Source organism: Sceloporus undulatus, chromosome 2 (genome assembly GCF_019175285.1).
Source record: "Sceloporus undulatus isolate JIND9_A2432 ecotype Alabama chromosome 2, SceUnd_v1.1, whole genome shotgun sequence".
Taxonomy (NCBI): Eukaryota; Metazoa; Chordata; class Lepidosauria; order Squamata; family Phrynosomatidae; genus Sceloporus; species Sceloporus undulatus.
Genome location: NC_056523.1, coordinates 54,331,756 through 54,355,127, shown reverse-complemented (window position 1 = coordinate 54,355,127; position 23,372 = coordinate 54,331,756). Strand labels below are relative to the sequence as shown.

The window sequence follows — 23,372 nt, the reverse complement described above, 5'->3', positions numbered from 1 at the left end:
TCATTAAAATGAATGGGATATGCTCCTGCGCGGGAGCGCACCCCATTCATCTCAATGGCGGGTCGCCCCTCCGCAGATCATCAAGTCCACTGATTGAAGGGGCAACTGTACAATTATAGCACTAGGAGTACACTTTAACAGCATGGTTGTATCCCATGTAATTTGTGGAGGCACTACAGCTCTCTGGCTGATAATTTTCAATACTCCCCCCTAAATTAAAAATCCCAAGATTCCACATGATGTGCTCTTGGATGTTAATGGGGAATTGTAGCATTATACTTGTGCAGTGTACCTTGTACTTTGAGATCATCTGATCTCTCGGGAGTCTGTTAACTTTTGCCAGGACACAGGTTTCCCACTTCTGAGTACCTACACTTTTCTATTCATAAACCAGCACAACAGGCAAATTATGGGCTTCCAGACACTGTTGGATTGTAACACTCAGCAGCCCTACCTGATAGCATAACTAGTGGTAAGAAACTTTGTGAGTTGCACTCCAGCATCATCTGAAAGGTTGCACTTTGCCAACTTTTAGTCATGATTAATAACTATTATCTTCATTTTTGTAGTGTTCACACACCATAATTCCCTTTATTTCACCCACATCATGGATTTATTCAGTCCACATTCCCAACATCTAAACTTATTCCTCTGAACAAGCTAGCACACACACAAGCCTGCTGCCTTTTCCATGAGCACCTTGCCAGTGTTTGTTCAAATAGTTTACTAAACTCTAGATCAAAATCCTAATCTAAACAGTAATGGTCAGAGAGCACTGATGAGATTTGTGCAGTAACTCTATCCCTGTAAGCCTGAACATGCTCATGAATTCTAGATAAACTTGGTTATCTACTCTTCTGTGGTCATGGTTTCAGGTTCATTGGAAAGGGGAGTGAATAGCTTGCTGAAATAAAGGTAGCACCTTTACTGGCCCCAACAGGAGACGAAGCCACATCCGTTGAAAACGTAGCAAGTTAAAAGACATATCTAAGGTAGTTTACTTTGTTATTCAGCTGCTTCATGCATTGCTTCATCATCAGTCTGTCTGCTGGCTATATTCTCACTTTTGTGAAATTGGCAGTCATCAATATCACATTTCCTCTTCTAGTGAATGAGGTGTTAAAACAAATACACAAAGTACAGGCATACTTCTTAAGGTTGCCATTTGTCCCAGAACATCCCCAACTGAAGGGTCTAAAAATCTCCTGGCCAGCTGGGTCAGTTGAAGCAGTAAATCCTAGATTTCTCTTTTGTGATAGGCCAATGGGTAGGTTAAAAGCAGCAGATGCGATGAAACAGTAAACTATGCAAGAGGACTGGCATTGGTGGGAGCCTCATCCTGCTCTGCAGGCTCCAGTTCTACTGCACAGGTGTAGAATTTCCACCTTATTCTTCCATTTCCTCCCCAGAAAGTGAGAAAGGAAAGGCCTTGTGTTGTGTGGTGATTGTGCCAGCAGCCCGGGTCTAGGCAGCACAGTGAAATTTTGCTTCCAAAAAGCCTTGAGAGAGTAAAGGGGGTCGCTTTACTCTCTGGTGCTGCTTGGAAGCCTCCTTCTCTTCATAACATCTAGCGGGGAAAAGAAGGAATAAAGAGCTCATAGCTTGATACTGATACTGTGGCTGAAACATAATGGTAGAAAAAGTGCAATCATTAATGTGTTGAATTTGCATAATCAGAATGCAAATTAATGTGCATAATTATAATAATTTGAATAATGTGCAAATTAAATGCCTGGTTATGAGGGACTGGAATATAGCAACCCTAATACTTCTGAGAAAAAAGTTTCCTTTTCAAAGTCTTTTTATGCTTTCCCAGCCCCTCTCTTTGTTCTCTGTATAGCTAGGTGTTTTTAAGGAGAACTGGCATTAGGAGGATGGTGAGGGAGGGCTGAAAAAGCACCACCATTGTCCTTGGTTGCAAAAGCATGTCTGTAGTAAACAACGCAATAAAGCCTGAGCGAGGAAAGAGCACAATTTTGCTCTAGCTGATCCTGCTATAGCCATGTGTGCCTCCTTACAATAGGCAAGTTAAACAGCAGCTGCCTTTACATGCCTGAACCACAAAACAGAGAGAAAGGGGTAGAACAGACAAGACTCACCAGCTGCCCCCAGCATCTTGAAAAATGAAAAATAAAAACAAAGATTGATAATTTTGACAATAAAAATAAAAATCGATTTGAGGACAGTTAACAACAAGAACACTTTCCCCATATGTGTCAAGAACTGCCCACTCCCTTTGGTTCACTAAACCAGTCTTCTGTATTCAACAGCAAAACTATTTCAGTAACCAGAGAAATTAACAGTGTGACTTCTGTAGACAGAACTAATATAATCCCCAAACATAAGCATAGAATAAGCAATACCCCACCCTGTAAATCTGCAGGCTTTACCTTGATTTGTTCATAAGCCAAAACATACTTGCACCCTTTCTAGCTTACCCACTGCTCTCCTATATTTTCACTTTAGGCCCTTTTAGGTTTCACACAAGACTGACCTTGATAGAATTCAATACCAGTATTCTCCCACACACATCTGTGCATTCTCTAAACAGGCAGTTTTTTCTCCAGAGCAAACATTACGCCTCCCATCAGTTATACTACCAAACCTCTATTGTATGTTACCCAGTTGATAATATCTTTAACATGTTTATATTTAAATCCAACTCTTCTATAAAACACATGCATTACCAATAAAAAAGAGAAAAGGAAATCAGTAATCAATGCAACAGCAAACCACTTGTTATGAAAGGATCTCCCAGAATCATAACAATCCCTGATAGATATATTTGTTTATAATGAAAGGATGATAGGATGATTTGGTCTTGTGAATACTGTTTTGTGATATATATATATATATCAAGCATACATTACACACACAGATGCCAATAATGCAAACACAATTACATAAATCTAGGCCAAGTTGCAAAACTTTGCGATGATGGAGCTATATCATCAAAACAATACACAAAAGTTTGAAAAATTTTCCAGCCAGACACAGGGTACCTATGACTTTCTACTGCTCTTCATTCCAAATTACTCGTACCGCGTGGCTTTGTTTGGGGCTGTTTCTCCTGCTGGCGCTATCACTGTGAAAAGACAGGTTGTCCCACAAAGTGCTTTACTGCTGTGCATCATAACCATTGTGAAATAGCCACACTACTCCATCCAATTGTGCAATGGTCCCAGTGGTATAGATATGACAATGCTCCCCTCCTGGGAATACAATTGTTGTGAAAATCTGCACAACCGTAAGTTGGTTTACAATGTCATAAATTCCCAACTGGATGCCAGGATGCCAGCCCATGTTGATACAGATATACATATGTCTGTCAGTGTTAACTAGAAAGTTTACAGAAAAATGAACATCTTGTCTACCCACACGAATGCCAATCCTCAGGTGAACCTATCATAGGGGTTTCTTAGTGAGATTTGTTCAGTAAGGCTTTGAATTTGCCTTCCTCTGAGGCTGAGAGTATGTGATTTGCTCAGGGTCACTCAGTAGGATTATATGGCTGAGCAGGGATTTGAACCCTGGCACTACACCATGCTCCCTCTAATTTAGATGGCATTTAAATACATAAGCAGACTATGAGTCATATAGTCATCATGGCTATATACAACCTCCAGGATCAGAAACATACTGTTGGGCAGCTACAGAAGGAAAGGGCAATCACCTTCATGTCCTGGTTGTGTATTTCAAAGCGGTATCTGATTTGACAGTGAAAACAAACAGGATGGTTCTCTAGACCATCAGTGGGGAACATATGGCCCCATTGGACTGCACATTCCATGATCCCTTACCACTAACTATGTTTGTTGGGGTGATGGGAGTTGCGGTCCAACAACATCTCTAGGGTCATCTCAAGGCTCTTTCTTCTGTTCAGTCCCACACATTCTACCAGCAGTAGATACAGAGACTGCTTACACAGCAATGTCGATCTGATAATTAGTTTTTCCTAGTCACTCACTCTTATCTACCTATAGGCTTAAATCAAACTCAACCCATAATTGTAAAAGGGAGGATCACTGTGTTACTTGTAAGGGAAGCAATCTGGCTATAATGGATTTATCTAATTAAATTGAGGGAAATCAAATTAACTAGCAATTGAATTACTGTTAAGTAGAAGCCATCTTATAATAAACTAGGCTTCTCCATCAAGAGGACACCCATTTCTATTATGCCTTCAACAGAAGTTGTCAGCCAGAATAATGCAAGAAACATTTTGTCTACTGTTAAGATTTGATACTGGGCCAGTACATTTTGGCATTAATAATACATGGAGAAAAGAGAAATTAAGACAATTTAATACACTCTATTTTCCTTACATATAAATCATCTTCACATAGAGGCAAAACTGGCATCTGCAAAGCGTAACACATGCCTTTATTTTGCAGTACAAATACTAGCTAGGAAGACATACCACACTGTTGATTCATATGCTCATAAAAAAAACCCACGCTGTACTCCACAAATGATAATGCAAACAACAGCTATGTATCTTTTCCTTCAGAAACCTATATGTAGGGGAAAGGCCATTTTTAAAGTCGCCTTGGGACTGAACAAGAGGATGGTATTAAGGAAGCAGAATGCAATTACTAGAATTGGAATTTAGCCAGAATGTGACTACTCATACTCTAATCTTATGGTACAGGACCTCTAATAGCCACCAAGTGATTAGTGCCTTTTGTTTAGAATTTCTCTGAAAGGAAACCATCTATATGATGAAGCAGACCTACCCATAGGAACCATAGCACTGGGTCGCCAAAGAGCTTTCACCTGGAAATAGCAGCAGAGTGCATGCTGGCATTAAAGAAACCTCATAAACACAGGACACAGAATCAACTGAGGAAAACAGCAGTAGCACCAGGCAGGGAGATGTTCATCACTAAGCCTCTTAGGTGTTGTCTTTAAAAGGTGCTTAAATTTTATAAACGCTTGGCTGAAGATAAGATTAAAAGAAGTAAATTTGTTGTCAGTCTGTGCACAGGAAGCAGATGTTTTCAGCAGACGCTAGAAGCAAAGGAGTATTGTAGGCAACTATGGGACAATGCTCATGAAAAGCAAAAGGCTCCCCTGGTTTTGGTGTGTGCACACACGCCTGTGTTTAATATAAACAGAGATTAGAGTATAATTATAAGTGCATTTATATGTATGTGTGCATTTCTAAACAACTAAGAAATAAAACAAGCAAGCATATCCCACTGTCATGTCCACTTTATTTGTACAGGCATCTCCCACTGTCATCTCTGTTTTATCTGTACCATTATCAGAAAGAGCTACTACCACCATAGGAACTGGGGGCGAGCTTCTGTCATTGCTCCTTGCAAGATTCTTCTATAACAGGCTTAGTTCTTCTGCACTTGTTTTTACTGTTGTGAGCTTTCAAGTTGTTTCTTTTTTTAAAAAAAAATCCATTTTAATATATTTCCTGATATTTTTGTGTTTTTATAAATTTAATTTAAACCAACAAACTTTTAACAACAGAATGAGCAAAAACTTAACTACATAAGACAATAACCACATTAACAACAGTTACTAAACAATAAAACAATAAAATGACTTCCTGAACCTCTACCGATTGGATATAACCTTAGTTCCATTATACCTAAAAAAATACTTTTGTCATAAGTGGATTATATTCTTGTCCTCCATGTTAACCTGTTAGATTTATTCAAGTTGTTTCTGACCTATGGTGACCCTATGGCAAACCTATTAAGGGGTTTTCTTGGTAAGTTTCTTCATGGGGGAGGGTTGCCATTTCTATCCTGAGGCTGAGAGAGTGTGACTTGCCCAAATTCATCCAGTGGGTTTCCATGGCTGAGTGGGGATTTGAACCCTGATCTCTAGAGCTGTAGTCCAATGCTCAAACCACTATACCAGGTACATATGCTTACTGTAGCACAGTGTTCACCAGTGACAGCTCTGAATACATTCCAGGTTTCAGGTATTAAAGATGTTATCCAGGATGCTAGTTCTGGTTCAACACAAAATAAAATTGTGATGGGTGCTTGCTTCCTCCCTTGCTAGAGCCAAACGGATTTCCAAATGTAGTATGGCCAGGTTTCCACAGTGGGTTTGCCCTTCCAGGTCACCCACCCCAGTGTCCCTTTTATAATTAGACTGATATCAAAACTGAGGGGTGATCAGGGTCCTGACCTTGGGGTAACAAGTCTGGTGAGATAGTGACTGGCCTAAGAACATCCAGACGATGTATTTGAACCAGGGTCCTCTGCTGAGTCATAATCTAGCACTAAGCACTGCAACACACACCTGGACACTCATCACTGAACTGGTCAGTTCAGTTACATTGAAAGTACATAATAAAGCTATTCTGTATGTTTTCCTTGCCCTTTAAGACAAGGGTGAGCAACTGTCAGGAGTCCAGAAGCCTCACTGGCCCTCAGCAGGACCTTGCAGAGCTTTATCCCTGCTCATATCCCTTTCCATACCCTGCTGGGAATACAGAGCAATTTTGCCAATTTTGGAGGCCCAGTGCAGAGGTGTTTTATGCATAGGAAAGGACTTTAATTTAATGGAAGTTAACTAGAAGTGGATTTATGGTTTACTTTCTGCTTAAAGGTCTCTCTGGAACTCAAAAGAGTCCAGAGAGAGACTCCCAAAACATGACAAAAAATGTCACCACAAATAGGGTGAGGGGAAATTATATGAAGAAGAAGGGCTTATAGAAGCACAATGTACAAGGCTGGCACTATCACAGTGTTTTTCCCAGCAGGATGCTCAGCTATTTCATTCAGTTTGAAGCTTGCACACTGAGATACAAGTAGAAATGATATTGCTTTCTAATTCAGTACTGGAGTCAGACTGGGCAGCTGCCTACTCTAACAAAAAATTAAAAAAAGGAAAGTACAGAAGATCTCAAAGAAAAAGACAGAAGTCCAAGGTCAACTTTTCATGCTGTACTTACCATAATATGGCCTGCCTGAAAACCAGGTCAAGATTGCACAGGATAATCTCATAAGCTTTCAAGAAAACCTGAATATGCTCCCCCACTCCAATTTCCCCACCTTCTCGCCCTGGGCATCTCAAACCACATTCCTAAAGTCATGTTCTGTTCTGTCAGACCTAGCCAAAAAAATCTGACTTCTTAAAGCAGAGCACACGTTAGTTGCATGTTCATGTACATGGCTACTAACTTCTCTCTTCCCACCATCCATTTCATGAACAGGTAAACAAACCAGGCAGACTAGCCTGACATTTCAATCCATGATTATAGTGTATTACATCCAAATAGACTTACCTCCAGGGATTGCTGTGGATTTACAAATCTTGGCAGCAACAACAAAAAGCACCGTCCTGGGTTGGACATCCCAACCTTCTGACACAAACAGACTGTTTGCTCCCACTTTGCCCCTTCCTTTATGCAAGCAGGTAAAGCCGGGGGTGGGGAATCCCAAATTCTAGAGTTGAATGTGGCCTTTCTGTAAAACTATTCACTCTTTAGGGTTCTCATAGTGGTCATGCCCCTTTGCTCATGGCACTACTGTTTGGTGGTTCGGTTCTGTATGATTTTCCCCCATTTTAAAGGTGGAAATGTCTTGCCATAAGATTAATTACTGGCCAGTAGGGTTCCATAATTCTGAACCTCCAAACTGGGGACAAATGTTAGGACAAAAGTAGGACAAAATTTTCTAATGTAGGATGCATTTTTAAAAATGGAGGACACGCAAAAAATTGATTAATTTTTTAAAAAGTTAATATAAATGCATGGTTTCTTAGGCATGATCAAAATGGAGGACATTTTGGCATTGTTCCTAGACAGATGGCAGAAATGTACTTCCCTTTCTGGCTAACCTCCCCCCCCCCCCATTCCAAACGCATATTTGGGCATTGAAGAGGAGGAAGAGTGGAAAAGGCAGAGGAGGAGGAAGAGGAGAAGAAGAAGAGGAGGAGGAAGAAGAGGAGGAGAAGAAGAGATGGAGAAGAAGAGGAGGAGAAAGAAGATGAAGAAGAGGAGGAAAAGGAGGAAGATGGAAGAGGAAGAAGGGGAGGAAGAAGGGGAGGAAGAGGAGGAGGAGAAGAAGAGATGGAGATGCCTCCTTACAAAGACTGCTTGCAAACCCCCTCTGAACAATTCTTGTGGAGAAAATCCTGTGATAAGTCTAATGACTGTGAATCTATGAGACAAAACAAAGCACCATATAGCATATATTCTGGATGACCAAAATTATAGCTTGTGAATTTAATGTCCTTTTGACAGTCTTCCCTGATGTTGCCTTACCTCATAGGGTTGTTGTGCTACAGGGATGGATGAAAAAGTGCGATGAATGGGCTTCTAATCCCAGGTTGTGTTAGAATGTTACTGACGTAACCAGATCAATAGTTAGTATGATAAAATATTGCTATACAATCAATTAAAAAGATTATTATTTAAATATAGTGAAAATTAGGACTATTACTAGTAGCAATCATCCAGTTGATATTGGGGATATTTAAAGTGAGAGATGTCATAACAACCAATGGTTTGAAGTAGTCAGTAAGGGGGTGGTCTTTTTTTTTTTTTTTGCTTTTCAAAATATGGTAACTTAATATATAAGAGATGTACTTGGCAGATGAACCCATCAGCACCTTGCCAAGTACATCTCTGTTTCCTTCCCAGTCAGTGTCATTTTAATCACTGTAATTAAATACTTTTATTCATTTTTGAACTAATATTTAGAGATCTAAGATGTTAACTGAAACCCTGCCAGATTTGTGTTGAATGTCAGTGTTTTGAACATATATTAAAGTTCCTGCACAATCTTGATTTAATTTTACAAAGCACTTGAACATGACTAAAAAAAAACACCTAACTCTTTTCATTGAAAGAAAATGGATGCTCACCTTTAGGGACTCATCCCCACTCACACAGCTATGTCATGGACAAAATTTAACAGAATACATGGACATGAACCTATGCTGCTTTCTTACCCTCAAAGTGTGGAAAGCCAAATGCAACTCCACTTGTTGTTTAGGAAAATTAGTTAGCACCAGAAACTGTCTGCCTAGAAACATCTTAATCCATTTCCCTTTTGAGGAGTTCCTAAACTTACATGGCACAGAAAACATACAGGTTTGAATTCCACCTTTCTTTTGCCAGAATTGCATCAGGATGGCATTAGAAGTGTCTGAAGTGAAAAACTAAGGGGGAAGAAATGAACACAAATAGATTACCTGATGCTGGTCCCACATACAAGCTGGAATCATTGATGTCCCCACCATCTTCCCAGAAAAACTGGGACTGAAGAACCTTGGAGTCTTCATTCTCTTCACTAGAGAAACCTGAGCCAGGTGAGGCTTGCAGGGCACTTGGGACAAGCTCAGACACTTCCAGGTTGGTCTGTTCACTGGAATCCAAAGACTCCAGCTGGGATATTGCTCTAAAATCCACCAGGGAAGTTGAGCTCAGACCTTCTGTACCAGAGTCTTCCAATACAGGAAGGCAGATGCATAAAGAGCCTACAAACAAGAATGAGAGTCTCATCAGATGTAGGGAAGAGAACAGATGAGGGATCTGAAAGCAAAAAAATCAGAAGAAGCATTTCCCTTCCCATCCCCTGGCATGACTACATTATTCACAGCAACATCACAACTGCAATAAACAGATTATCTATGGGAACAATGTTATTCTCAAGAAAGAAAAATATAGTGTATCCAGTGCTTGGGAAATGACGCACAATTGCAACAGAATCAGCCTGAAGGAAGTAGTTCAAAACCTCCATGGTACAGAAAGGTAATAGTGCATTTAATTGCATTGAAAACCAATTGTCTTGGAAGAGTTTGGTCTCTCTTTAGGGATAAATTGAAATGCTGCACGTGAAATGAAATGAAGCACAATCCATAGGTCTCAGAGACAAAACTTGAACATTTCTAAGACCTATCTGAACAATAGTATATCCTCTTTAATTATTTTGAAGAACATACGCTGACACCATCACCAATGTTTTATCTTACCCTTTGGATAGCAAACACTGTTAGATTCTTTTTGGCCAACTTTGTTAGATGTTAACAAGACATCTAACATTCAGTTTCCCTTCCTCAAACCTTCCTCAGGTATTAAAGTGTGTCAGTAACTTCCCTCTGTTCATTATAGCTTCAAAATATACCTTCAAAGATCTATAGGGATAGATCATACATTAATTTGGAATTGCAATCCCACTGATAATGAGTTTCCTCAGTTTGAAATAGTGACTTTCCAGGGACAAAGGATACGGGTAGTGTCTCCACTTGCTGAGATTTAGAGTGTATTTGACACTAGGAATGGTATGATATCTTATGAACTCAGCAAGACTAAGAATGGCAACCCAAGCCAAAGCCTTTACGCAAATTTCTGTGTCTGATTTCTTAGAGTTGTATATTTTGTTTCTTTTTGATGTGCCTGTTCTTCTGTTCTGTATTGCTAAATAAATCCTGCTTTTGTTTAAGAATTTATTTGTGCTTGTTTTATTAAACTATCTGAAACTACGTAGCTTTACTATTCTTGTTAAAATTACAGAGAAAAGATAAAATAGTAGGTTGGAATGCCATGTGAACTAAATGACCAAATAGTGCATGCACTCAAGTTAACTTGACTCTTGACTGTTTAAAATTCCTAGCAATGTAGCAGGGATCTGAATCTGCAGCTGAAATGTCCAAGTTATGTCAGTATAAGTACTTTCTCAGGCATTTTGTAATGAAGGATCTAGTACATCTTTGTGCAATATCTTTTCCTTGGCTGTACAACAATAGGTAGACCATGACTAGTTGCCTGATCCTAATGGCTGGTGATGGGCTGAGAAAGGGCCCTCTGTCCAGCAGTCATTGTGCACCTGGGGGAAAGGAGTAGTCCTTCTGTTCCAACATGTCAGTGTAAGTACCCTGGTAGAGCTGTACACACTATCAACATCCACTTGGATCTTAGCCCATATATGCTTACAATTAACAAATGATAGGTTAGAAGCAACTAGGTTAAGGTAAAGGTATTCCCCTTTGACAAGGTTGTCAAGATGTGTCTGACTGTAGGGGGCAATGCTCATCTCTGTTACTAAGCCGAAGAGTCAGCGTTGTCAAAGACGACTCTGTGGTCATGTGGCCAGCATGACTACACTGAGTGCTGTTACCTTCTCACTGAAGCACTTACACTTTTACATGCTTTCAAACTGCTAGGTTGGAAGAAGCTGGGACTAGTGACAGGAGCTCACTCCATCACATGGCATTTGGCCCTCAAACTACAGATCTTGGAATCATCAGAGTCTTAACCACTGAGTCACTGAGTCCCAAGTAGCAGCTACCCAAGCTAAACTAGCATAAAATGGAATTGCTGGGTATTCAGTAGGGTGAGGATGGCACCCAGAACAGTATTTGGATTGGAACATGTATTTATTTATTTGTATCCCGCTCTTTTCCCAGGACTGGGACTCAGAGCAGCTTCACAGCATTAAAAAACAGTATAATTTAAAACATTTTTTTTAAAAATGTACATTAAAAATAATTTTTAAACTGGTCCAACATCCCAGCTTATTCTTATAGTAATTCCTTAAATGCCTGTGTGAATAGATAGGTCTTCACCTGCCGGCGGAAGGCCATGAAGGAGGGAGCCATTCTGCTCTCCCTGGGTAGGAAGTTCCAGAGTCTAGCAGCAGCCACCGAGAAGGCCCTCTCTCATGTCCCTACCAACTGTGTTTGTGATGGTGTTGGGACGGAGAGAATGGCTTCTCCAGAGGATCTCAGAGTCCGGCCCAGTTCATACCAGGAGCAACGGTCTGCCAAATAGTGTGGACATAAGCCATGTGGGGCTTTAAATATGACAGAAAGAACACGTAACTAATTACTGGAACTTCAGAGTGCTTTTTTCAGTCTTTTTTCAAGGTACAAGCAACCTCACAACTGATTATTTTTGGAAATTGTTATTGCCCCCATATTCTTCTCCCCCATATCAGTGTATCTCATTTTAGATCAATAGCACAAAATGAGCTAAAAGGAGATCAGCTTAGACTGACACTAAATACTGAAGACAAGCAGAAGGATGGCTGAAATAAGCAGTCCTGGAAAGAAAAATACTGCAGTATAAAGCAGCCAACCAAGTCATCTCTAGCCATCCCAAGGGATGGACCAACCTCATCCAGTGTTATTCGCACATGGCTGAGTCAGTCAGTCACTAAGGCCAAAACATCCCAAAATATGTTCCACTACAGAAGATGCCTTTGCAGGTCAAATTATATCTTGTTCCAATACTCTCCTAGCTCAATCTGTAAGGAAGCTTAAGAGAAAAGGAGAAAGAGAAGTGGGGAGGGAGGGAGAGGAGGAAGGAGAGAAAAGGCCAGAGTTGCATCTAGAATTTTTCTGCTCTTGTGTAGCAGCTGTCACCATGCTATTATTAGCACTACAGCTGCCTCTAGAGAACCCCAAAACAGATATATTAAAAAAAAACCTTGTTGTACTAGAGACTAAAATTGTACATGAAAACACACAGGCTTTGCCCAAAACAGACCATTCCAAATTCATCTTGAGCAATGGACATACAAATGACCATGACTGGTAGGATCCCTTGATGATTGAGTAAATCCATCCTTCATTCCTGTATTGTCCATGACTTTCCTATAATAATGGAATACATCAGGCCTGAGAGACCAGTGGAATTCCAGGCCAAACTCCTTTGCCACCCAAGTGACAAAACTGCCCTTAAGTACTGGAGCCAAGGCAGGACCAACCCTTAAGGTGGTTGGTTTCTGCTGCACTGGTAGTGGAGTTAGAACCCAGTGTTGGCCCTGAAAGGACCCAATTGCCCAGTTGTACAGTCGGCCCTTCTTATACACGGATTTTTTATACACGGATTTAAGCATACACGGTTTGAAAATGTTCCAACAAAGTATAAATTTACCTTGATGTTCCATTTTTTATTAGGGACACCATTTTGCTATGTCATTATACTTAATGAGACTTGAGCATAAACGGATTTTGTTATACACGGGGGATCTTGGAACCAAACCCCAGCGTATAACAAGGATCCACTGTATAAGTGGCTTTGTTTGTGGCAGATGGTTGGTTCAATAGCAGCAGGATGATAAATCTGCTCTCAATTTGAGTCCAAACTTTGAAAGAGCTATCTGTGGTTCTGAACACTATTCCCAAAACAGGTTCAACACTTTGGACAGCTCTTTTAAAGTTTAGGTTCAAATCCACTGCCTTGGTGACATCAGAGCCACCAGTTACCAATGTAAGGTGAGCTCCTGGATAGGTAAAGGCATGGGATTCTCACTTCCATTTTTGTGATGAGCAACATCACAAAGTACAGGGACAATAAATCTGGCAGTGGTCTCCAGGGTTTGCTTGAAGACATACACGGCAAATCCCTGGTGCGTGTAGCTGTTAAGATATACATGACTAAAACACACATTTCCTGCATGCCTATGTAACCCTTTTATGAGTACATGGAATTTTGCACCTATCCATAAAAAATGCAATCTCGTTGACAAGATTAACCTCCCTTTTCCTTCCTGAAGCATTGAGACATTTTAGACTATATTATTTTTTACTATTTCATACTTTAAATTGACTTTATTGTATGTCACACTGAGATCTTTGGACAGGGCAGGATATAAATATTTTACAGTAATGGGAAAAAAACCCAAATAAATCAGTTGTAAAAATAATCACAGTACAAATCCCTAGAAAGCTGGCAGAAGCAGTAGCTTCATATTTTTTGTTGTTAGAAAGGTGTTGTTCCATTCCTGTGTGTGATGTACAACAGGGATACCATTTGGCCATCTTATATTCAGTGTTTAAGTGAGTGGCTCTCAGCTTTTAATTGTAATAGGATTCTTTTTTTTTTTTCGTAACATTTATGCCATGATTACCCAGAAATAAACTCCACTGAGCTCATCGGAGCTCTCTGTCTATTGTTTATGTAGCTATGCAAGGAGGGAAACTCATTTATCTTAAGGTAGATGCTTCATAGCACAATTTTCCAAAGTGAGGCCATCATCCTACAAATTTTGAATTACATCTCAGGGAATTCCTGACCATTGTGGCTGAAGTTGATAGGAGCTGAAATTCAAAACATTTGGAAAGCAGTATGTTGAAGAGGACTGCTTACTGAGTTTTGTGTTTCATCAGTAAATATGTGAGATACTGTAAGGGGCATCTCCTCCTCCAGAACAGATCTTAGAAATAAGATTTATAGTGAGAGAACAATTGTAGACTTGACATCATGCATTTTTATTTCCATAAAAGAAGATCCTCTGGTGCCAATTCAAACTTTCAAGTTTTTCTTACCTCTTCTCTTTTCGTCTTACAATCTCTGTAAAAGGCCTACAACTTAACAGGCTCCAGGAACTTGTGATGGACCTGGGTTTCAGGAAAGTTAATCCTATCAGTGTAGGAGGTTCAGTTCTCAGAAATTTGTTTACCCTCATTTAACATTCAACTGTTTATGCAGTTTAAAGGCTGTAATAGGCATGGTCCTCTTTACCACAAGAGTCTATAATCCTCAGTCAAAGAAAAAATTACACTGTTTGAAACACAAAAGTAAGTAGCTGTTTTCTATTTATGGATATTTATAAACTGCTTACATATGAAAATTTCAGAATATATAACAATGTATACATGTCTATATATACTGTATACAGTATATACAGAAGTACAAAACAAGATATAAAATGAAGAAAAGGCACAGTAGGGAAAACATACTGGGAAGGCTTGCAAAATGAAAGGACCCTATTTAATTGACACTAGGCTCATTCTTTCTCATTTGAGTATGAATTTTGTTGTGTGCCTTCAAGTCATTTCTGACTTATGGTGATCCTACCTAGGAGTTTTCTTTGCAAGATTTGTTAAGTGTAGGTTTGTCTTTCCCTTTCTCTGAGGCTGAAAGAGTGTGACATGCCCAAGTTCACACTCAGTGGGTTTCCATGGCTGAGCAAGGATTTGAACCTTGGTCTCCAGAGTGCTAGTCCCAACACCTAAACCACTTCACCATGCTGGATCTAAGCATGATTTTACCTCTGGATATTTCAATTGCTCCTGGAAGGAGAAATATAAGAGACTACTAAGCACAGCACTTGCAGAATATTGGCTTTTGGAAAAACTGATTTTATTGATGGATTTAGGAACACATAATTCAAACACCAGGCAGGGTTAAAACAACAAAGAAATGTAACACACACATAACCAGACTGACTGACTTCAAAATGAAATTTAGAAGCATTTGAGTTCAGTAACATCAAGGGGCTCAACCCTTATTTGTCATGACCCGGGACTGTTCACAAGGAGGGGAACCATGAAAAAGCAATGCATGTGTGACTTAAACTTCCTTTCATCTGTTTAAAAGTCAAATCACGCACCAGGAGAAGGAAGAGAGGAGCAGAATGAGAGAAGCTTTATCACAGCTTCAGCATTTATGGGAATCACTCAGAGAACTCAGCTGGGAAAGTGGGTGCAGCTGAGGTCAGTTCTCCCCCCACCCCCATAAAGAATATACCAGGAAATGAAAAGGAAATCTAAATTCTACCCATAGGAGCAAGAAGACTACAGAGGTAGATTGTATCATACTTTCTTTTCTACATAGGAATAGCTGTTAAAGAAAGGGAGACTTGTTCTTCAAGCTAACAGCTGTGAGGAGGGAGGGGGGAATGCAGCCAGTTCCCAAAGGACAGCAGATGCAGGGTATCCCCCAAGCCGTGAAACAGTAAAAGAGCAAAGAACAAAAATCCCAAGGAAACACTAGTCGACTGCAGAGCCAAAAGGAAGCCTGTCTGGAGGAACCACCTGTCGGGCAGAGGGACTAAATGAGTCAGGAGGCTTAAGGCTGGAGCCATGACCGGCACCAGACTAGACCAAGAGAGTTAAGTGAGACCCAGGTCAAGAATTGACGAAAGGCAGAAAAAGAATCCAGCAGGATAAGACAAGTGAAAGCAGGAAAGGCCTGCAGAATTTAAACAAAACAAAACTGTGAAAGGGATTCCAACAGGGCAGGTAATATGGAAATCATAATATGGAAATCATTACTTGTTTAATGGCAAGTAGCCTAGACAGAAGGAGCACAACTACTCTGACAATACCATAATCGATGCACAGTGAACCCATGACCAGCCATAAACCATACAACAGCCCATAAGGGTCATAACAAAAGTGAAAACTAGACTGAACATGCCAATGCTCAGTTGTCTGTGTTAACTTCTCCATATGAAAGAATTAGAATTTATCACAGAGCCACATTAAAGTAGAGCTACAGACTGAAGCTGGGCAGCCAACAGTAAGGGATTAATTGATTTACAGCCTGCCATATGGCAATTCCACCGTGGGGAACACACTTCAGTGTAATGGAACTTGAATGTCACCAACCAGAATGTAAGATAGGAGTCTCAAGGTAGGGCAAATTGGGCAAGCACTAACAAGTTGATCTCCCTGAGATCAGAAAACACACACACACAACCAGGCATCACACACATCTGCCTGCCTGCAGTTCCCTCTTGACTCAGGGCCCATACAGACAGGGCAAAATAAAGCTGCTTCGGGTCACTTTGGAGGTATGCTGTTTAAATGTTGTTTTTCTTTTTGGTTCTGGCCACTCTACACTCTCATGGCCAGCATTCAGGCTAACCTGTCCAACAAGATGGACTATGTATTGTGGGGTGCTCAAAATGGTGTTACAGGTAATATACAGTTGGGGCTCTGGTTTATTATCCATGGATTCAAGCATCCACAGTTTGAAAATATATTTTTTAAAGTATAAATTCCAAATAACAAACCTTGATTTTGCCATTTTATATAAGGAACACCCTTTCACTATACCATTGTATTTAATGGGACTTGAGCATCCATGGCTGTTGGTATCCACAGAGAATCCTGGAACTAAACCCTAGCGGATACTAAGGGCCAACTGTATAGGGCAAATGTTAAACTACAAAATATGGTTCACATACAGTTCTGCTTCCTACACTAGGAATTTGGTTAGAAATATATATTTAATTTCTCTAATGTTTTCCTCCTCACCACCTATACTCAAATGCAAGGTGTATTTATTTAAGATACCAGATACCTCTGACTTCTAAGCATTATTCAACAAAAACAGAAATGGTTTTGCTTAATGGATGAACAACCTCCCTCTTATCAATGGGTTTTTTTTTCTGCCTGGGAAGCTTAATGTCTTATGTGGACTTACTAGAATCAGCTTTCCTCATCCTGTAAGGCTAGATCATGAAACCCTCCAGAAGTTGCTGGATTACAGCTCCCAGCATTCCCAAACACTGGCTATATTGGCTCAGTTTGCTTGGATTCACAGTCCAACGGCTAGAGGATTGCATGGTTCCCACCCTCCCTATGTTAAACTTTGATTTCTCTTACATTTGTTGTTTGTTTTTATAACCTTCCTTCCTCCCTGCACAGGACCCAAGGCTTACATTGTTTTCTGCCACCTATAAAATATGTCATATAGCCAAACACAGATAACAAGTGTGGCATAGCACTTTGAGTATTGAACTATGACTCTGGATACAAGGGTTTGATTCCTGCTCAGCCATGAAACCTGCTGGGTGAGTTTGGGTAAGTCATATTCTCTCAGCCTCAGAGGAAGGCAATGGCAACCCCCCTCCCCCCTGAACAAATCTTTCCAAGGAAACCACTTAGGGTCACAATAAGTCAGAAATGACTTGAAAGCACCCAACATGCACCCACAGCCAATCAAAAGGGAATAATAAAGGTAGGATTTCAGGATAGTTGCCAGCTCCTGAATCCACAGTAACCATGCATCTGAGAAAAGTGTACTCCCTCTCTCTTTCTCTGTATGTCTCAGACACACACACACAGTACTTCCAACTATAAAAAGATACTGCCATATGTACTGGATAAAAGGGAAGAAGCAGATGAAGAAATCTAATTTGGACATATGCCAGTGATCCACAGAGGCAAACACTCTACTAAAACTTAAAATGGAAATAGGAAGTTTTTTTCTCCATGGGATCACTTTCCTCTCCAGTCTTCATGAATCACCAGCAGCAGAAATGCCTTCTTAGCTGGAAGTCTGGAAACCATCTGCTTTTCCACTTTTTCTAGCATCACAGGAACAGGAAGTGAATGAAGATTTTGACAGAACCCTTTCCCTTTCATGTTTAGTGTGTGAACACTGGGAAGGGGGACAGCTAACAGAGTAACCATCACCAATCTGCATCACCAATGTAAATACACACCCATACAACCTATACACACCCCACTTGTCAATGCTTTCTCATGGTCAACAGGATTCTGACTGAAAGACCCAACCTATGTAAAGCTTGTACACAAAGGGGCCCTCTGACATGTCTAACTGAATGTATGAACGTCATTGGTATGGTGAGAGGAGCATGCTGACTATGGGATCACAACTAGTTGTTGTAGTCTTGTCCCTCCACACCATTTATAAGAATTAATTCAATATGGGAGTGTGAATTGCCAAAGACGATATTGTTCCTTTCTTTCTTTCTTTCTTTCTTTCTTTGCATTGAGATTCATATGGATAGTTTGGAAATAAAGTCATTGACTTCCTAAAAGGTTGAACAAATGTTTCTTTTCCACCTACCTTAATGGTGTATTAAATCCTGGAATGGTAGGCCAGAGTGGTAGGTCTCCCCACAATTGCTGTGTCTCACCCTCTCTTCCACTTTGGCACAGAGAAAAATGACATTTTGTGCGGGGCTTCCTTTCCTCCTCAATTCTTATCTTCCTATTTGTGTGCCAATGTATATTTATTAGGGCAGGATGACGGAGTCACAAGTCCCCACCATGTCAAACAAAGTAAAGAAAAAGAGCAGGCTATCCTTTTATACAGACATATCTTTTGCTTCAATTTTCTCTTCTCTTTTTTAACCCAGACTCCCTCTGTCTTCTCCATGCTACCAAGGGTTTCTGCTCTACACCAGGCAACATGACTCTCCTAATTGGTCACTTTTTCAAACCAAAGCCTACAGTGCCCTAACAGGCACCAGATCCCATCTGATCTTGGAGGCTAAGCAGGATCAGTTTTGGTTAGTATTAGAATGGAATACTGCCAACAAACACCAGGTGCTGTTGGCTGTATTTCAGAGAAAGGAATTGGCAAAACCACCTCAGAGTATTCCTTGCCTAAGAATACCCTATGAAATGCATGGGGTTGCCATTACGTTGACAGGCAACTTGAAGACACATACACTGTAGTTCTTCCTAATAAGGAGTTGTTACCACCTACTAATCACTTTAGAGGCTGCCCTTTTCCCCAACTTCTTCAGCTGCATAATGTTTTTGAGGTGCAGTGTATGTACTGTATCAACCATTGTCACACCATAGATTTGTGATACACATATTGGCAGTTTTAGTCTATCCATTCTATGGAATCCTAGGATTTGCAGTTTAGAGGGGAGTACTTAGAATTCTTAGCCAGGTGGCTTTACTGCCTCACCAGACTATAAACACCAGGATTCCACAGAACCATCTTGGTCAGATCCTGGATTCATCTCTGTCTTCCCTAAATCTTGGGGATTCTGCTGATTCAGCAATGACTTTATTTAACTCCACTCTTTCCTCAACTCTTGACTCCTTTGCCCCTGTCTCTGTACGCACTTCTTCCTCTAAGACTAGGCCTCAGCCCTGGCTTACTCCCATTGTTAAGTTTCTCCAGTCCTGCTCTAGAGCAGCTGAATGTCTTTGGAGAAAGTCCAAACAGTGGGCTGATTTTATTCATTACAAATTTGTTCTTTCTTCCTTCTCACACACCCTCTCTATGGCAAAACAGAATTATTACAAATCATTGATCTCCACCAATGAGAGGCGCCTGCAGCATTTGTTTTCCACCTTCAACACTCTGCTTAAACCTCCCTCTCCTCCTGTCTCTTCATCATTCTCTCCTAATGACTTTGCTAATTATTTCATCTCAAAGATTACCACTATTCGCTCTGAGATAGTCCCTCCCGACTCTTCTTCTGCTCATAATCTTCTATTGCCCTCGCCTAAAAATTTCTGTGTTTCCTCCTGCTTCTTTGAATGAACTCTCTACACTTCTGAACTCTTCCAAACCTGCAACTTGTTCTCTTGATCCAATTCCTATTCGTCTTCTAATTTCTATAGCTCCTTCTTTTCTGCCCTCTCTTCTCCATATCTTCAATCTCTCTCTTTCTACAGGCTCCTTCCCGTCGGACTTCAAACATGCTCTCATTTCCCCAATTCTGAAAAAAACTTCTCTTGACCCCGCACCTTTGTCTAGCTATCGTCCGATTTCTCTTCTTTCCTTTCTTTCTAAGGTTTTGGAATGGGTCGTTTATTCTCACTGTCTTGAGTTTCTTGAAGCCAACTCCATTCTTGATCCCTTTCAGTCCGGTTTCTGCCCACGGCATTTTACTGAGACAGCCCTCACAAACATCTCGAACAATCTTTTACTGGCCAAGGCAAATGGCCTTTACTCTGTCCTCATCCTTCTTGATTTGTCTGCAGCCTTTGACACCGTTGATCACTCTTTTCTATTTGATACACTTTCTGATCGTGGGTGCTCAGACTCTGTTCTCGACTAGTTTAGATCTTATTTGTCAGACAGATCTTTTGCAATGGTCACAGGTGGTCAGACTTCATCTCCTGTTCCCTTATCTGTTGGAGTTCCCCAGGGCTCTGTTCTGGGTCCCCTTCTGTTTTCTCTCTACACGTTGTCCTTAGGTAAACTCATTAGCTCTTTTGGTTTTTCCTACCATCTGTACACCGATGACACTCAGTTGTACCTTTCCACCCCTGACCTTTCTCCAAGGCTTGATCAGCAAGTTTCGTCTTGTCTCACAGCTGTCTCGCAGTGGATGCACCATCGGCGTTTGAAGCTCAACATGTCCAAGACGGAGCTTCTTGTCTTTCCTCCTAAGTCCACCCTTCAACACTCCTTTTCCGTCTCTGTGGACAACATTTCTATTCAACCAGTCCAGCAAGCCCGCAGTCTTGGTTTTATCTTTGATTCTTCTCTTGTCGTGTAGCCCTCAGATCCAGACCACAGCCAAGGGTTGTAGATTCTTTTTGTACAATATTGCCAAAATCCGACCATATCTCTCCGCCTCTACTGCCAAGGTTCTGGTCCATGCCCTAGTGGTCTCACAACTTGATTACTGTAACGTCCTCCTGGCTGGGCTTCCTCTTTCTCACCTCCATCCTTTAATTTCTGTCCAGCATTCAGCTGCACACATTATCACATCTGCCTACCACTCTGACCATATCTCTCCTTTGTTGGCATCCCGTCACTGGCTCCCCCTCCCTTTCCGTATTCAGTATAAGCTCCTGCTGTCGACGTTTAAAGCCCTCCATGGGCTGGCCCCTCCTTATTTATCAGACCTTCTTTCTCCTCACCTTCTCACTCAGGCCCTCCATTCTGGTAGTCAGGGTCGGCTGTCCCAGCCCAGGATTTTCTCTGCCCCATCTAGGATTCACCCCTTTTCACTTGCTGCCCCTCACTCCTGGAACCTTCTTCCCTCACGGGCAAGGGCCATCACTTCTTTAACCAGCTTCAAAACGCAGTTGAAGACCATCCTGTTCAGAGAAGCGTTCCCAGACATTGCGTGATTATCATTTGCTATTTGATGTTCTTTTGTTGCCTGTTTATCGTACCATTTCCTGTATTGCTATGTATTTTATGTGTATTATCCTATTATCTCTTAGTTTGTATGCCATAGGCAGGTTTACTCTTATATATTTATTGTTTTATGTACAGCGCTGTGCAAATCTACAGTGCTAAATAAATAAATAATAGAACACGGACATGGCAATTAAAATGAAGGAATAGTGCTATAATTGCAGGGTGTGAAAAGGCACAAGATAATCCTTAACACTGATTTTTTTCACCACTTCAGCACATTCAGAGAGTTATTCACCATGACTACAAGTGGATCTACATGTGAAAATCAGATGTTTTTCTCCATTGTACATCAGCATTACACTTAGGACATTATCACACGAGTCTTGTGTCTTGCAGCAATCACATTATGAAAAGAAAGAGAAACATATCATTTGAAAACATTTCTTATCACACTTCTCTTCCTTCACATGACTGCATTACTTATCACCGGAGTGATTAGTCTCTTCAATGCACTTTACATTACATGCAGGCAGTACCATGATGGGGCCTTATTTTCCTCCTCCTACATTAAGTTGTTATATATTCATGTATAAGTCTAGAAATTTTAGTCTAAAAATTGACCCCAAAAACCTGGGTCGACTTATCCATGTCTCAATGTAAGTACTGAACTTTAACTCTTATTTTTTTAAAAAGGAACCATCCCTTGGTGAGATACAAGAGCATAATCTGTCATGGACACACTGACCCCCGTCTATTCTCTCATCCATCCAGCCTTTAGTATGAGCACAAACAGTTATGCCTGTTGGAATTTTGCAAGTTCTTTTGCATTATTTTCCTTTGCTTCATCCTTTAGATCCTTTGTGACATTTCCCTAAGTTTTACCCTCAACTTATCCACAGATCATATCAAAATCCATATTTATGGCCCCCAAATCTGCCCTCTACTTATACATGAGGTCAATTTATAGTCAAGTATATACAGTAGTTCCAACTTGAGTACAGTCACTGAATTAGCAGAATATACTTTACCAACTGCTCCCTGATTTAATGGGCCTACAACAGTTAGGATTAACACTTGTATTTAGGCCCTGGATCCCTTTTGAAGAATTGTTATTACACTGGACACTATCCAGTCCTCAGGTATCGTATCTGATCTTGGGATAAGTGATATGCTTTTGCTAGAAGATCAACAATTTGACATTTGACATATTTAAGATCTTGTGGGTGAATACCATCAAGACCCAGGGTTTTGTTAAATTAATTTGTCAGCAAGACCTAAAGTAAAGGGTATGTGGCTTTCAATTTAATTTAAAAAAAACTATTAAAGCAGTCAGTTTCGATCATATGCAAGTAAGTCCTGTCCTAGAAGCCTACAGAACAGAAAGGGAAGAGAACAAGAAAAAGAAACATTTCTCTAGCTCTACCCATTGCTGCCTTGAGAATCCTTTTGATAGATTACACATTGTTTCCCACCCCAATGTAAAGCTTCATCTCACCATCACTAATTGCCTTCAAATGATCTTCTTGACAAAGTGTGTTTCTGGCAAAAAAATTATCTGGTGCGTGCTGAATACACAGAAGATAGCTGCAGAAAAATCTCATTCAGCTTCTCACCAGCTCCAGCACTTCTTTAACTTTTTGTCTTCCAACAATCTGAGACCACTCACCTCACTATTTGACTGCTTTAGATGTATTGGAAGATTTTTTTTTCTTGTTGGTCTTAATGGTCTTTACAACATGCTCCTCAAAAAGTCCTTATTCTATGCATGTATTTCTGTGAGGAGGGTTTTCAGCCAGTGTTTGTGCTTATTTTTGTTTTCCTCATGTGAATAAGGCTTTCTTTTTTT

At 40.5% G+C, this 23,372-nt stretch overlaps 1 protein-coding gene across 2 annotated transcripts in view; it reads right to left on the bottom strand.

The window, feature by feature from the left end:
• The window catches only part of PODXL2 (podocalyxin like 2), a 64,468-nt gene that overhangs the window by 24,640 nt on the left and 16,456 nt on the right, over nucleotides 1–23,372 (bottom strand). For both annotated transcript variants that reach the window (XR_006102454.1, XM_042454454.1), the window contains exon 2: nucleotides 9,172–9,456. Coding sequence is in view for 1 of the 2 variants with exons in the window: in XM_042454454.1 (XP_042310388.1) it covers nucleotides 9,172–9,456 (285 nt within the window). In the remaining variant the exon portion in view is untranslated. The remainder of the gene's footprint in view (nucleotides 1–9,171; nucleotides 9,457–23,372) is intronic.